The sequence below is a fragment of the Callionymus lyra genome, chromosome 2, assembly GCF_982586985.1.
Source record: "Callionymus lyra chromosome 2, fCalLyr1.hap1.1, whole genome shotgun sequence".
In the NCBI taxonomy this organism is placed as follows: Eukaryota; Metazoa; Chordata; class Actinopteri; order Syngnathiformes; family Callionymidae; genus Callionymus; species Callionymus lyra.
The window spans coordinates 39,377,680-39,393,340 of record NC_141819.1 but is presented as its reverse complement, the minus strand read 5'-3'; the positions used below and the strand labels follow the sequence as shown (position 1 = coordinate 39,393,340).

At 39.8% G+C, this 15,661-nt stretch overlaps 2 protein-coding genes across 4 annotated transcripts in view; one reads left to right on the top strand and one right to left on the bottom strand.

Moving 5' to 3' along the window:
* Positions 1-2,435, bottom strand: part of ralgps2 (Ral GEF with PH domain and SH3 binding motif 2) — a 46,774-nt gene extending 44,339 nt beyond the window's left edge. For all 3 annotated transcript variants that reach the window (XM_087785139.1, XM_087785141.1, XM_087785140.1), the window contains exon 1: positions 2,341-2,435. The gene's annotated coding sequence lies outside the window, so the exon portion shown is untranslated. The remainder of the gene's footprint in view (positions 1-2,340) is intronic.
* A 1,788-nt stretch (positions 2,436-4,223) lies between these two features.
* On the top strand, positions 4,224-15,659 carry orc1 (origin recognition complex, subunit 1). The gene is made up of 18 exons (XM_087785138.1): positions 4,224-4,395; positions 5,204-5,331; positions 9,523-9,695; positions 9,922-10,345; positions 11,263-11,515; positions 11,682-11,789; positions 11,851-11,913; positions 12,440-12,556; positions 12,661-12,895; positions 12,954-13,060; positions 13,162-13,263; positions 13,658-13,829; positions 14,191-14,298; positions 14,360-14,509; positions 14,572-14,691; positions 14,755-14,912; positions 15,204-15,291; positions 15,360-15,659. The coding sequence occupies exons 1-18, from the start codon at positions 4,301-4,303 to the stop codon at positions 15,552-15,554; spliced, it is 2,796 nt and encodes a 931-aa protein (XP_087641264.1). The 5' UTR covers positions 4,224-4,300; the 3' UTR covers positions 15,555-15,659.
* Positions 15,660-15,661: the final 2 nt, after the last annotated feature.

Sequence of the window (15,661 nt, the reverse complement as noted above, 5' to 3'; positions counted from 1 at the left end):
AGTAAAGCTCTGACAAAGAGCTTTATATAAAAGCAGCAACATTCAAATGAAATAATGTCTTAGAAATAAATATAAGCAACATGAAGGCAAAATACATTTTTCTGTGAAAACAACAACCTTAATGTAATGAAAGAAGCATGTGGTGTTGTCTGCTGGATTGATCCCTCTGGAGCTCTCTTGAAAAATACATAGTATCTGTCAGGATCTTGGTTATTACATATTGAACAAAAAGATGTTTAATAGTTACATGGCTATAGATAAAGGTGAGTTTGTCAAAGGCAATTCTAAAATCTCAAAAACAAAACACACAGTGGTATGTGTCAACAGTCGCTTTCCTATTATATACTGTACTGATCACCGATTTTATTTTCTTATTTAATATATCTTATGATTGTTCAAAGGCTGACACTTGCTAAATATTAGAGCTACAGAGCTTTAACAAGTTCAAAACATTCCTTGGATGTAGACAAGAAAATAATAAGGGGTTAGTTGGATAATATTTTCTGCTTTATAGATCGATTACAGTTTTCAAGAATAAACTAAAGACATTCTAAACACACTCCATTCCTGTCATACTGTAAAAAGAACTGGCTAAAAAAACCAAACATCTCTCCAAATACCTACAGCTTTATCACTCGATGCACTCAAGACTCAAGAGACAAACACTGTCAACACTATCCATTTGATAAATAGATTATCAGGATGTTATGAGAAAGCTGCTGATATTGAAACAAGATTGTTTCAGACGCGTCTACATATACAGCACAACACTGAAGACAGGATCGAGTCATGAGCTTCTAGCAGTGACAACTAGGACAAACCTTTAAATTAAGCAATCAGTTTTCACAAAGGAAAATCAATTTCTGGAACTGGGGCATTTAAGAAATGGGAGGTCAACAGATTTAAAACTGAAAAAATAAGCCCTCACAGTCTGAACCATTTCAGTCAACAATTCAAAAACAACATTTATGAGTCATATAAGGAGTTTTTCTAGTGAACAAAGACAGCCCTTAAGTCTATGTGTCCTGACTTTAAGCTGCCATTGACCATTTGGCTAGAAAAGTAAATAAACAACTTATTGTGTGAGGTACAAGGATGAGATGTTAATTAGTTGTAAACATGTTGTTACAGAAATTGATCCATTACATGATACTGTATCGATATATATTGGCACTTAATTTTTTCTTTCAAATCACATTTTATTTTTGTCAGAGTTTTGTCATTTATATTCCAACACTGTGTGTAAATGAAATAACATTTTAAATTGCAATAAACATGTGAATAATCACAATGTTTTACCCTTAAACTTCCAGTCACTAGATGGCAGCAATCATTACATCCTCAGCCCTTGGCGATGACTGAGGATGAGAGGATACAGTCACCTCCAGCAGAAATATTTTGAAGTCAAACACTACAAATTCAGTATCGCAATATATTGTATCATTGCCCCTGTGTCAGGATACGTGAAGTCAGATTTTATCAAAACACACCCGTAGTTGTAATTATCAATATATTATTTTTAATCTGCAACAATGTATGTAATACAGTTCAACAATCACCCACTATTTCACATTAGTCCAGCCATTAAAAATACAAGTTGAATGTATTCAATTTTGGTTTGTTGGACAAAGCTTGATTTGTATACACAAGCAGAAGCACTTGTACACACCGCTTCTTTAAAGATAAACAAGAATATTAATGGTTAGCAAACACGCGTCTCACATGTCCATGTGTTGTTGTACACAAGACCACTTTCAGTCTAAAGATCCAGAAACCTCAAATCCTACACATGTTTGAAATGAAGGCTTGAAATCGTCTCACTTAACCTCGTTCCAAATGTTTACCAGAATAAAATAAGACTCTCAACGGTTCAGCGGAGCATTGTTCAAGTGTAAACCCACGCCACACCCAAAGTAGTCTCGAGGGGGGACCCTGTATAAGAGCCACAACACGGTGCAGAGAGCCCACAGTGAGGGCTAACTCTGAGCTAGCTACATGAAGTCAGGTACGAAGCTAACATCATCTGCGCGACTTATTGTCGGCGAATGGCGGGACGACGCTTAATTCGGGTGTATGGGAAATATTTCCATTCGTCCCAGGTTTTTATATGTTATAATAACAAATAAGTAACGCCAGGAATATTTTTCATTTCAACCATTTTCATGCTTGGCTCGTGATGTATGCAAATCGCTTTGATATCGTTGCACATGAAAACAAACACACCCTACACCATCAGCAGCTACAGCTAGCTAACCTAACTCGAGGCTTGTTGGAGCGATTCTCTTGAAACTCTGTCGCAGAACATACTGACTTTTGCTTAAGGCTCGCAGCGTGACTCACCTCGCTTGTTTCTCGTTATATTCCAGCGGGTTCATGAGAGAGCGGCGGACAGCTAACAGTTCTGGGCTAACAACGCTCTGAGCTCAACAGCTGTGGTCTGTTTTGAATGAGGACGAGCAAGATGCATGAGCGGGGGGCGGGGCCTCGGAGGGGCGGGGCCTACCATCAGTCGAGAGGGAGCCTGGACTGACCCCCCAACATAGAAAATTAAATTAAATTTTCATTAATCGCCAATCGACTTTCAAATAAAATAAATTAAAAGAGACCAAACACAATCCCATACATACATTTTTCGTTTAGGTAAAGTAAGTAAGTAAATAAGTAAAGGATTTTTGTAGAAGACCATGGTCAGAAGGGCTTTAACAATCAAAAACAATACGCAGTTAAAATATATTCTTTAAAAGGCAAAGACACATAAGACAAACACAGGAGTGCCAGAAAATTAGGGGAAAGCCCGCACAAATAAAATTGAATGTATGGAATATCCGTTTAAAAATAAAAATGTAGGAACGCTCTTCTGTCTTTTTTAAAAACAATTTAAATGTTCTGAATCTGCAATATCCTATTGACAAAGAGCAACACCATTGCAACGTTGAGTCACAGTTTAGCGGCTCTACACACATACAAGAAAGAGAGTATAAATAATATTGATGAATAAATCAAATTCAAGTATAAGAACATTGTAATAGTTACATTTTAATTGTAAGAACACATGTGAGTCTTTTTTTTTCAATGAATAAACTAAGATTTTGTTTAAAAATAATCAATGTTTATAAATAAAATAATCTAGCTAACAACAATAAATTATTCAATTTAAATATAGAAATATTTATTTTGAATGAGAAAACATAACTTTAAATACATACATATGTTTTTCTAAAGTCGTTGAGGATATTTAAAGTATATTGTCGTTCCCTTAACCAAAATACCAAAGTTAAAAAAAGATTTATCTGAATCCACAATTACTTCTTGGCACTTCTCTTTGAAAAAAAAAAGGTGGGACACATTTATTTCTTATTTTAAATTGTTAAAGTGTATGTTTCTGGTGTTGTTGGAGCAAATGTTATGCTATGAATACGTTTAATAATCTTCCCACAGTTGTCAAACAAAAATGAATCTGCATCAGGTTATAACATGATAATTCTACTGTTCATGGTGATGCATTGCACCATGAGATCTTGAACAAAGAAGATATTTTCATGTTCAAACATGATGTTATTCTTTGTAAATAATGTATTCTTCATTGTTTTAACATTGAATCACATATGCAAACATGAAGTTTAAATAAGGTCTCAGTAACACAAACGGGAAAATAACATATTTAAAAACAGTTATACGTGACAGAAATGAGAAGAGCAAAACATAGTTACATAACTCAGCAGACAGATGGATAATCATGGATATGAAAACGTTAATTAGTTATTATCTTTATAAAAAATATTACACACCTTTTTTGGATTATTATACTTGGTTGTCAGAAAATCTATAATTCATTTATTGCTCAAGACTCATTTATTAATAGTTCAACTTAAATTTCACCAATATGGGAGGAACGCATCAATCAATCTTACTTGTTAAAGATCTTTGTTGGTAAATATTGAACATATTTTTATTTTAAATTGTAAAATATCTGGACTGAGTCTATTTTTTTTCTTCTGAATCTTTAATTAAGTTGATTTGGTTTAAAGGTTAACTGAAGAATGATTAAGATTGAGGTACGGTTGTAGTTATAGTACTCCACCTATAGATGGTAGCTCTAAACATACAAGGTCCGCAGTGAGCGTACCAGAAGAAGAAGAGGTCCGCTGTGATTGGTTGGTCTCTCCCACATGATAATCGGGGAGCAGTTTTCGCGGGAACGGTTGTCAGCGTCTGCGTGTCTATTTCTGCTAGAACTCTCTCTTCTCCACTTATATCATTTCTCTGCACGAAGCCGCTTTTGTCCCCGTAAGTGCTCGAAATGAAGTATCTTACCAGAAATCGATTCAAGCGAGTCTACAAGTGGCGAGGAGAAGTTCTGTCTCGCAACAGGAAGTTGAACACTCTGGAATACGGGTGAGAACTGGAAACGAATTATATTTTAGCAACTGATTAAATCAAATGTTTACACGAGAGACGGACTGATAGCATAGCGTTACAAGATGTAAACTGTATACAATATTTAACATAAAAATATGCGTGTCAGAAGTGGATCTACACTGGGCTGTGATCAGATACACGTCATTGTTTGCTATAGTTCTAGTTCTGGAATGAACTTTTTCACTCAGTCTTTTCCAGGAGAGACCCTGACTGCAGCTTGGATATGTATCCCTTTAAATTTCCTCCTGAGATGCAACTGATGCATAACAACATTTGTATATCCCCATAACGTTTGTGGTGCAATGTTTAATTAAAATACATTTCTTAAAAACCTAAATAATGTCACAGATTTGTCTCTTGTAGCTCTCAAACATGAATGTTTGAGAAATATCAATCGTATGACAATTTGGTTTGTGAATTTGTTTTTGTAAACATGGATACTTTGGTTTAGCAGCACCAGCACTACTTGATTTGAATCTGTTATCATAATTAATGTTAAATTTCCTTTTAAGTCAACAGTCAAAGAAACGATGGTCTCTATGCAGGTTTGCATTTTCCACTCACTTTCTTCAGTCAAACTACTGATGGGTCACACAGGAGCAGAATCTACTCTTATGTCGTCTCCAGATGAGACTATTGGTAGCCATGTTGACCAGGAATTATTATTATTGGCTATTCATGTAGTCTGTCGAAACATCTATTAAGAGTGTCTATAGATACTTTCTCAGCACTATTAATACTATCATTGTCTCCTTGAATCTAGTTTGAGTCTTGTTGTCTGCAGTTCTCTGAGTATCCATGTGGAGGGTCTCCCCAGAAGCACAGTGATCAACACCGGCCAGCACATCCTCATCGAGGGGGAGAACGAGGATGACCCGTATGTGGCCAAAGTCATAAGGATGTTTGGAGACGGTCAGTTGTTTCATGTTTTTCATTAAAGTGATGGTTCATGATGGGTCATTTTAGACTCACCCACATGTCGACTTGGGGTTGGGATTATTTTCAATGTTGTCCATCTTAATGTAAGTAAGTAAGTAAGTAAGTAATATTTATTTATATAGCGCTTTTCGAGACCAGGGTCACAAAGCGCTTTAACAATCAAAACAATACTCAAAACGGTACATACTTCAAAGATCAAGACAACACCGAGAACAACACAGCGACTAGCGACTAGCACTGCCTTGACTTCTTCAAAAAAAAAGCGTGAATCTTGTCACAAGCCATCTTATTAACTCTCATCGTGAACCAATAGATTGTCCTTGACGGTCACTTCTCACACAGTAGTATTCCAGTCTATTAGAACCCAGTTTATCTTGACTTTCATCAAACGCATTATGTAACATCCTGTTACGTACAGACTGTCTCTGGTTTCTCTGACTCAACTCATTGTTTAGATACAGAATGTTATTTTGTTATCCTACCGTGCTGCCTCAACAGCATGTCTGATTGGCTTCTCAGACCTTTATCAGCCATCATGTATCATTCTGTACCGGTCAATGGTTGCATTTTTAAACTTTTTCTTGAAGACATTAAGTGTTGCTGAATGTTTGACATCCTCTGTGACCGATATGGAAAAGGATTTTAAAGTAGTCCGTATCCTCTTTTGTCTGAAATTCATATTTCCTCGACGATTCTGTTTAATTTCTCTGTCCTGAAAGATCTTTCGCACGTTACGAGGGAGACTTTTGTTTGAGGCCTTGTACATCATTTGTAAGGTCTGATAATTTTTCAAGTCATGTAGTTTAAGAATGTTGGATTTGATCTATAACTGATTTGTGTGTGCCCTGTAGCAGGCATAATGTCAGATTCTCAATGCTTTTTTTTTAAGTATTAGCAAGGAGTGTAGTAACATTATGTATGTATGTATGTATGACCCCCGATCTCAGCGCAGTATTAGAGGTTTGGAGAGATTAGTGCTTAATACAAAATATGGAGTGCTTTTTGATTTACTATTTTCTGTGCCTTCCATAATATGGAGACCCTTCTAGCCAACTTACTTTTTAAATGTTTGTGTGGCTTCCAACTTAACATTTCATCAATAATAACTCCCAGTACTTTATTCTCACAGACTTCTTTCAATATTCATTCCATTTTCTTGAATGTTGACACTTTTGTTGCAGCCTTTTCCCCTGTATAGCTTGTTTTAGTTTTCGCTAGATTTAGTGATAATATATTTATATTAAACCATGCGTGAACCTTAGCCATGTTCTGATTTACTGTTTCCACAAGTTTTTTCAAGGTACTCCCAGAACAGAAAATGTTGGTGTCATCCTCAAATGGTATTAATTTCAGAATGTTTGAGACTTTGCATACATCATTTATGTATAGTATAAACAGTCTTGGACCCAGAACCGAACCCTGTGGGACCCCACAGACTATGTCCTAGCAGGTTGATGTTTTTTTTGCATATATTAACATATTGTAATCTCTCTGTAAGTATATCCTGACCCAATCCAGTACTACGCCTCTAATATCTATACATCTATACATATGTAAACAGTTCAGCTATTAAAATATCATTATTAATGCTGTCAAATTATTATTTTCAGGTATATGAAAAAACCTATGAAGTGTAGTTTTTGGTCGATGGCGTCCGTTATAATTTCCACTGATTCAGTTGGAGCTAAGGCAGTCGAGTGATTCCTTCTGAATCCATACTGGCTTTCATAAAGGAATTTGTGTTTGTTGATGAAATCATCTAGTTTAGCCTATTGTTAAATAGTTTCGCTAGGACAGTTGTGGCAGTATTGAGATTGCTCTGTAGTTGCGAAACTCATGTGTATCCCTATTCTTGAACAGTGGAATAACTTTGGCCACTTTCATTTTGGTGGGAAATGTCCCAGTTTGGAATGAGGGATTGAAAATGAAAATGTAAGTTAGTGGCTCAATGATTCCAAGTAAGACATTTTTAATCAATTTCATATCCACATTGACATCAGTGGATGTTTTTGCTACACATTTGTTGACCAGGTGTCTAATCTGTGTCCTTCACCAGAGTGAGAAACATAGAGCTTGGATTCATGTCTGTTCTTATCAAAGTGGTTCCAGTGTAGGGGTGAGACCGGAATGTCCTTGGCTAGCTCCGGCCCGATGTTAACAAAAAATGAATTTAATCTCTTATGATTTCTGGGTTCTCTTTTGCATGTTGTTGTACTTGAAGAAGGGAGGGTAACTTGTTTTTGAGCGTTTATTCTCAGTAACATCATTTAAAAATTAAAATTATGTAATTTATAAGGAGACCTCTTATGTCATTAACATTAGTAAACATATGATCAATTAAAGCAGCACTGTATCGTGACCCTGCTAGGGCAGGTTCAGCCCATTGTAAACATTATATTGATGAACTCATCGATTCTCGTTTACGATTGAGCCGGTCAATTTTTACATCGCCACAGATAATAATTCTTTTGGCTTACTTCAAATAATATTTCACCCATATATTCATTACAATTTTCTATTTTTGAGTCCTGTGCTATGTAAATCCAGCTTAGAACTATATTTTTACATTTCGTCAAACAGATTTCTATTGTTACACATTCTAATAAGTTATCAACAGCTTTTGACATGCTTTGTAAAGTCTCATACTTGATGGTATTGTAGATGAATAGGGCCACTCCTCCTCCACCTTTTGTTTTTCCTGTTAACACAAATAAGATTATATCCATCCAGGAAAAAAATCTGCCTCTTTGTCTTCTTTAATCCATGTTTCCGACACCGCAAGGATATTGAAGGGTCCTTTGAAGTGATTTAGGTATTCCTTGATGTGGCCGAAGTTGGTGTATAGACTGGTGATGCTCTATTTGTTTTTATGTAGATCCTGAAGTTTGCCGTCGAGGTGTGTTGTATTTTGCCTCCCTTCTCCAGTTGGCGATCTTTCCTGGCGATGTCTGTGTTTTTCTTGGTTCTCAGGTTCTCATTGATATAAACATCAGATCCTTTGAACTTTCTGCCCTGCTTAAGCAGTGCAGACTTGTATTTTCTGTTGGTGAATCTCGGCACATCAGCTCGGGTACCAGACTCTCTCTTTCTGGATAAGGGGAACATGCTTCAATGTTGTTGAAATCCAAATCGATGCCTCTGCCATTCAGGAACTCGGACACCTGCATCTCCTCAGATTTGATCTCTGAGTCAACAGGCTCTGTCTGTGCGGCTGCAGCTCTCTCATAACTTTTCTAGTCCAGTCACTATTACTTCGTTGATTTTTCCCTGCTGGTCCAACTCCTCGACTCTGTTCCCCAAAGTTTTTATAAGCAGATCTTTCTTTGCGTTGTCCTCCAGGAGCTTTTAGATTTCAGCCAACGCATTCTGAAGAGGCTCTTTCAGTTCTTTGTTTGTTTTTCCATTGCCTTCATCTCTTCTTGGGTTTCGTTCAATAATTCCCATTTTGACTCGCTGTCAGAGCTCTCCTCCTGTCTTTGGTTGGATTAAGATTTAACCTTTTTTTTTCTCACACGGTGCAATTACTCTAGTCTCAGATTAGCTGCAGCAGACGATCTCCATAATGCGATGTTGCACAATGGACCAAAGCAAATTCCAAATTAATGGACCCTCTTCACTAATAATGGCAATAAAGGATTTTGATTTTGGACAAAGACGAGGCAAATGATAGCCATAAAATAGAAACTCAATTGTTTTGAGTTTCATGCTAAGGGTGGTTACCAGGGCTCTGACAAAACATTGATAGACCTAAATGTACTAGAAAAAAAGAAAAGATTATAATACACAATTGTGTATCAATGTATAAGCTCACTGTATAGATTTATTTATTAATTTATTTGGTGGGGTAAAATCAAAATGCAATAAAATAAAATGTGCATATTCAGTGTTTATTAATTGTCGTGTTGCAATTAAACAGTGATTGCGTCCTTTAAAGGAACAATGAAATCCTCTGAGATCTTGGCTTTGACCGAGAAGAAAAGGATCAAGTCGACTCCAGCGGCTTTTGAAGCTGATCTTTGGACATAATTTGCTTTTAAAACAAATTCAATTTTCATTGCCCCTGTATTGTAATAAATATCGTATTGCCCGTGATGGCGATGATTGTTATGAAGGAAACTTGTTTAGCTCCTCTTCATCCTCCCTTTTATTTTTTATTTTTTTCAGAGAACGGCGAGCCGAAGAAGGCAGTGGTCCAGTGGTTCGTAAGCGTTTCCGAATTGGCCCCGAACAAGATGAGGCTGCTGGGTCGGGCTCCACACCCGCAGGAAATCTTCTTCTATAAGGGCGGGAGCTGTGATGACGAGGTGGATGTGGAGTCCATTCTCAGACCAGTGAAGGTACTGGATGTGAAGTGACAAAATCTATACAGAATTATACACAATCTATACACAATTATACAGAATTAATGCTTTATTTATCACAATGTTCAAATGGGAGCTAAATAAAGTAAACTACTGTGTAATAAATGTATTCCCAGAGAACTTAAAAAACATTTCTTGATACACAGTACCTTCTCAATAAGCTCTGCCCAAAAACCAACTTCCCTCATTAATCCGCCCACAGGTGCAGCATCTGGATGCAGCCGCTCCATTCCCGGACACCGGCGACAAAGACACATTGTTCGTCAAGTTGTGCTGGGACGGAAAGACCTTCAGCGTGGCAGACCCCTGTCAAATGGGCATGGCTTCCCCTCCCCCACACGCGTGCCTCCCACCGTCCCCCCCTAGATCTCCGCCTCCCTCAACTCCCTTCTCGCGAGGCCCCACCCGGCGTGCCCTTCCGACACCAGACCCCAGCATCATGCGCCATGCCGCCTCAGCGGAGGTGAAGTACGACAGGGCCACAATGAGTGTGGGGAAGGTCACCCTCACAGAGGCGGAGACGCTGCACTCGGTCACCAAACTTTCTGCATCCAAATGCCTGAGCGTCAAAAGGAGGGGCAAAGCTGCCAGAACCCCCGGGGTCCGCAAGAAACTTGACCTTTGCAGTGAGTCTTTTTTATCCTTCTAAAGCAAGTGGTCAATTGAAACTGGGTGCAGAAGCGAACCAGTCTAGTCATTTTATCTTCCCCCAGATCTTTGGATCAAATATAAGTAGATAAATGTTCATTTTGATATGATGACCTAAGGTGCCAGTCTTTAATCAACATCAACAATTATACAGAGACAAGAAAAAATTAATGTTGAACGAAAATAATTTAATGAGATTTACCTTTCTTTTTTTTTTCTTTTTTTTCCACCAAATCGTTCAGCCCTTAAAAACATTTTTTAAATCAATATTGCACTTCAATATACGTTTTTTGTTCATAACTTTAAAGTTATTATAAAGCACAAGCAACACTCGATAGAATTGCTATTAACATGCCTTTTCTGTAGGCTTCGATTAATTGATTTGAGAAAAAAATGTAACTTTTGAACTGTAAAAATAAACCTTAAATAACACTTCACAATTAATTATAATTATGACAGAGTTCAGAAATTTCAATTAACATGACTAGCCATTCTAATACATACAGTAAACGTATGCACCTCCAGTCATTAAAAAATAAAGTGCATGCATTTTATTTTGTTTCTGTCGTCGCCTAATCACAGTCAGTGTAAGTGCTTTTTTATCGCACCATATGCTTTTTGAAATTTGCATTGTATTAAATATTGGATTGGATTTATTTTTTAAATGTTTCATTCAACAATCCTGGGATTAAAGATGTTGTAGATCAAGCCTTCCAGAATTCAAATGTAATATAGCAATCTGACCTTCTGTGTAATATAAAATCTGCGTCTGTCGATAACATCAACTGCTAAACGATTTTGGCCCCTTGTGCGATTGAGTTTGACAGCCCTGTTCAGGACCTTGACAAAGTCACCAGCAGGTTCTCATCGACAATTGTGGTGGTTTCACCTTCAGGTCCTGAGAAGCCGACGCTCCCGGACGACGTTCTCGGAGAGCTGCTGGATGACGAGGTGGAGCTGATGTTGGCCCAGAGACTCTCGTCTTCTCCCACAAGAGCTACCAGGCTCGGCGTCAGTCTGACGCCGCTCAAGAAGACTCGGCAGGTGTCGAATGCCGGGATAAAAGTGAAGCCCTCCCTCGTCGTCCTCAATAAAATGTCCATCGATGACATGAGTCCTGTGTCGCCCTGCAAAGATGAGTCCTCCAGGTCAGTGGAACATGTTCTTTCAAAAGCTTGAGTTGGAGAAATTTTTAAAAATAATCTATTAGTCTTTAGTTAGTCAGTTGTGGAGCAGTGGCCTTTCATGATCTGGCTTGTCTAGTTTTTGTCAAGCGTTAATGTTGATGTGGTTCTTACGCGCACAAACGTGCAGTCCTCAGACAGCTGGTGGGATTGAAGCAGAGTTACCGGTCAGCTCCATCACCACTCCCAGAAGAAAAAGCGCCACGCCACGGAGAAGCACCACCCCCAGGGGGCAGAAGTGAGTGAGCACGAGTAGCACAAGTGACATTTCCATGGTAACCTCTACCGTGTTCAAACAGGGCGCTGACTCCGTCCAGAAACAAGCAAATGACCATGTTGAGGGAACCTGCCTTGATGGTTCTGTAAGTTCTGTCTTTTCTTTAGTGCATTTGTGAATCCTCTAGGGGAAATTTTTCAGTATATGCGATATAGTGGTGTGTATTGGCAAGAATAATATGATGCGTATCATGATACACGAGCTATGGTACAATATACTGTAGAAACAAGGATATATTTGTAGTATTGTCTGAGTATTTTACTCTAGTGTTGAAGAAGTTACAGACCACGACTCTTGACGAATTCGTAACTGCTTTCATTTGTTTAGAAAAATTTGTCCAAACATTAGCTTTAAAAGTAGAACAAAAGCTGTGAATATTTATTTTGTTTATTGTAATTTTAAAAAGTGAATTTTACTTTACAATTTATTTAAATGTAAACCAACTAACTAAAAATAACATAATTTGAAAGCAAAAAGAAAATCGATAGATGCTGTGCTGTTGAATATAAAGTATTGTGAGAAGACTAATTGGGATATTGAGATGTATCAATATTTTTTTGCACATCTGAAACTACGTTGTGTCATGAAAAGTTCGGTTCTGGTGTCATCAGGGCAGAAGTGGACAACGAGAACTCTCCCATGCTGCCGGCTGAAAACGCCGCAGCCACGCCTCGGAGCTCAAAAAGAAAGTCGGCCAGGATTGTGTCATCCCTCATCAAGAAGCAGATGTATGTATTTTATTATTATTATTATTAATTATTTTTTTTATCTGACCTGCACATGACATTGAAACACTAGTGGTCATTGAAGTGATGGACACCTCCTACTACAGGAATCTTCTGGACGATGAGCAGGAACTGGACTCTGACAATGAGGATGAGGACAACTATGTCCCATCCAGGATTGAACTGCAGAGCAGCAGTGATGAAGACGATGATGGCGGTGAGGAGGATGATGTCGATGCAGATGTGGTGGTGAAGCGAAGACGCCAGACTGCACCTGGAACTCCTCAGTCTAAACTCACCAGCTCTTCAACCAGGACCCCAAGAAAAACTCCCAGCAAGAAGGTTCTTTTTTTCAAACGTGCTTACTCCAGGTTCTCCAGCTGACTCCTGTGTTCCTCAGGTCACCCCCGGTACGCCCCGCACCCCCCGCCACGCCACACCCAGCATCCCCAGCAGATCTCAGCCAGCAAGACAACCTTCCAATGTTCTGGAGGAAGCTCGGACAAGGTTATCTTTCTCTTAGACTCTCTTCTTCCAGTGTTCAGATCGTCTCTGAAAAGGTTTCACACGCTTGTCCTTGCTTCTGAGACGACCATTTGTCTGCACAGGCTTCACGTGTCGTCGGTGCCAGAGTCACTGCCCTGCAGGGAGCAGGAGTTCGAGGACATCTACAGCTTCGTGGAGAGCAAGATCCTGGATGGAACAGGAGGGTGAGATACTAAGCAAGTAGATCAGTGCCATCAGCATTTTAAATGTTGAAACATTTAAAAACTAATATCTTAAAACTATAGGTTTTACACTGCTTGTTATTGTAATTTCATATTCAGTATTTCTTTAAATATGTTCCCTTTTAAAGGCAATTTAAAAATGAAAAAGTCTATGATTTAAGAATACTGAATTAAAACGTATATATTATTAGAGTTTGCACGTGTAAAGTGTTGTTTCATTGTCTTCTTGAAAATGTACAAATGATTGAATTCAATTATTCTGAAAAATAAATCAATGCTAAAACACCTTTCAATAAAGAAATAAAACTTAAAAATATTTAAAATGTAAAACTGTATGTAAATATTCTGATTTCACTGATATAATTCCATACACCAGGTGCATGTACATCTCGGGCGTCCCAGGAACTGGGAAAACCGCCACGGTCCACGAGGTCATGCGCTGCCTCCAGCACGCCTCAGACGTTGATGAGATCCCGTCGTTCCACTTCATCGAGATCAACGGCATGAAGATGACCGACCCTCACCAGGCCTATGTCCAGATCCTGCAGGTGAAGCGTCCCAAACCATCTTCTAGGGCAGGGCACCGACTGAAGCACTCTAGTATCAAAACATGCTTTGTCTCTCATTACACAGAGGTTGATACTGCTGCAGGTGATTGGCCGTAAGGTTTAATTGATTCATGCAGGAGAAATGTGACGTTCTGTGGTTACACCCTCTGATGGTTTTACATGCATAGATAATAAAATATGACGTTAAACCAGACAAATCTACAAAACATTGAACGACAAAATGTAAATCGGAATTGTTTTTATATACATGTGTATTTTCTTCGAGTTGTGTTATGATTATGACGATTAACATATAATTTGTACGTCTGGTTTGTTGACTTGTGCCTGGTCATCCATTCAGAAACTGACGGGTCAGAAGGCGACCACTGACCACGCTGCTGCACTGCTGGAGAAGAGGTTCAGCAACCCGGCACCAAGGAAGGAAACCACAGTCCTCCTAGTGGACGAGGTGAGAATTGAGGACAAGCTCTAAGGTCAGAAGGTAACGGCATCCTCTCTGTTCCTCACAGTTGGACCTGCTGTGGACCCGGAAGCAGAACGTGATGTACAACCTGTTCGACTGGCCGACCAGGCGACACGCCCGCCTGGTAGTCCTGACCATCGCCAACACAATGGACCTGCCCGAGCGCATCATGATCAACAGGGTGGCCAGCAGGCTGGTGAGACCCCTGGAGAAGGTGGTCCGAGGATCAGGAGGTTCATCCATCTTGTGTGTCTGCAGGGTCTGACCCGGATGTCCTTCCAGCCGTACAGCTTCAAACAGCTGCAGCAGATCATCACGTCCAGACTCAACAAGGTCAAGGCCTTCGAGGAGGACGCTCTGCAGCTGGTGTCCCGCAAGGTAGGAGCTCGGACACCTTCATTCTTCATCTCAACCCGATGGTGACCCTGTGGCCCGGCACAGGTCGCTGCTCTGTCCGGTGACGCCCGCCGCTGCCTGGACATCTGTCGGCGCGCCACTGAGATCTGCGAGCACTCGTCCACCACAAGACTGGTGTCCATGAGTCACGTGATGGACGCGCTGAACGAGATGTTCTCCTCTGCCTACGTGACTGCCATCAAGTGAGAGTTGACTAGTGTCTCTTTTGTCTGGCCATCTCGTCTTCTCTCCCTCCTTTCTTTCTTGCTTGTTCATCTTTGGCTTTATTCTTATCTGTCTGTGTTTCTCATCTGTCCTTCCTAGCGTCCTCCCTCACACTCTCCCCTGCATCCTCAGCCTCCTCTTCCTTATCTTTTCCATATCCTTTCTCACCTTTTTCTTTCTCACCTACTCCTACCTTCTCTCCACCTCCATGTCTGTCCTCCTCACCTCCATGTCTGTCCTCCTTACCCGGGTATGTGTGTGTGTTCCAGAGGAGCGTCTCTGCAGGAGCAGCTCTTCCTAAGAGCTGTCATCACTGAGTTCAGAAGGCTTGGGCTAGAGGAGGCAACGTTCCAGCAGGTAAGTTGGGAAGCTTGAGACTCTTGATCTGGTTCCTCTGTTCCTGACTTGCTGGTGTCAATCTCCAGGTGTTGGTGCAGCATCAGGCTTTGTGTCGCGTGGAGGGTCTTCAGCCCGTCAACGTGTCGGAGGCTCTAGCGGCGTGTCAGCGTCTGGGCGCCTGCAGGCTGCTGCTGCTGGAGTCCAGTCGCCTCGGCATCCTGCAGCGCGTCAGGCTCAACGTGAGCCAGGACGACGTGCTGTACGCCCTGAAGGCCGACTAGAACCTCCAGAGACTTTTTATCATCCGCACTTTTAGATGTTTTAACAAACAAACTGGTCTTTGTTTTTTTACTTGTTTTAAACTGTCCAATAAACTGACACATGCAGC

Excerpts from the sequence above, each read along its gene's own strand:
- orc1 (XM_087785138.1), top strand. The coding sequence starts at position 4,301 with ATGAAGTATCTTACCAGAAATCGATTCAAGCGAGTCTACAAGTGGCGA. Across the intron at positions 4,396-5,203 it reads TTGAACACTCTGGAATACGG|TTCTCTGAGTATCCATGTGG; the intron begins GTGAGAACTGGA and ends TGTTGTCTGCAG. Across the intron at positions 5,332-9,522 it reads CATAAGGATGTTTGGAGACG|AGAACGGCGAGCCGAAGAAG; the intron begins GTCAGTTGTTTC and ends TATTTTTTTCAG.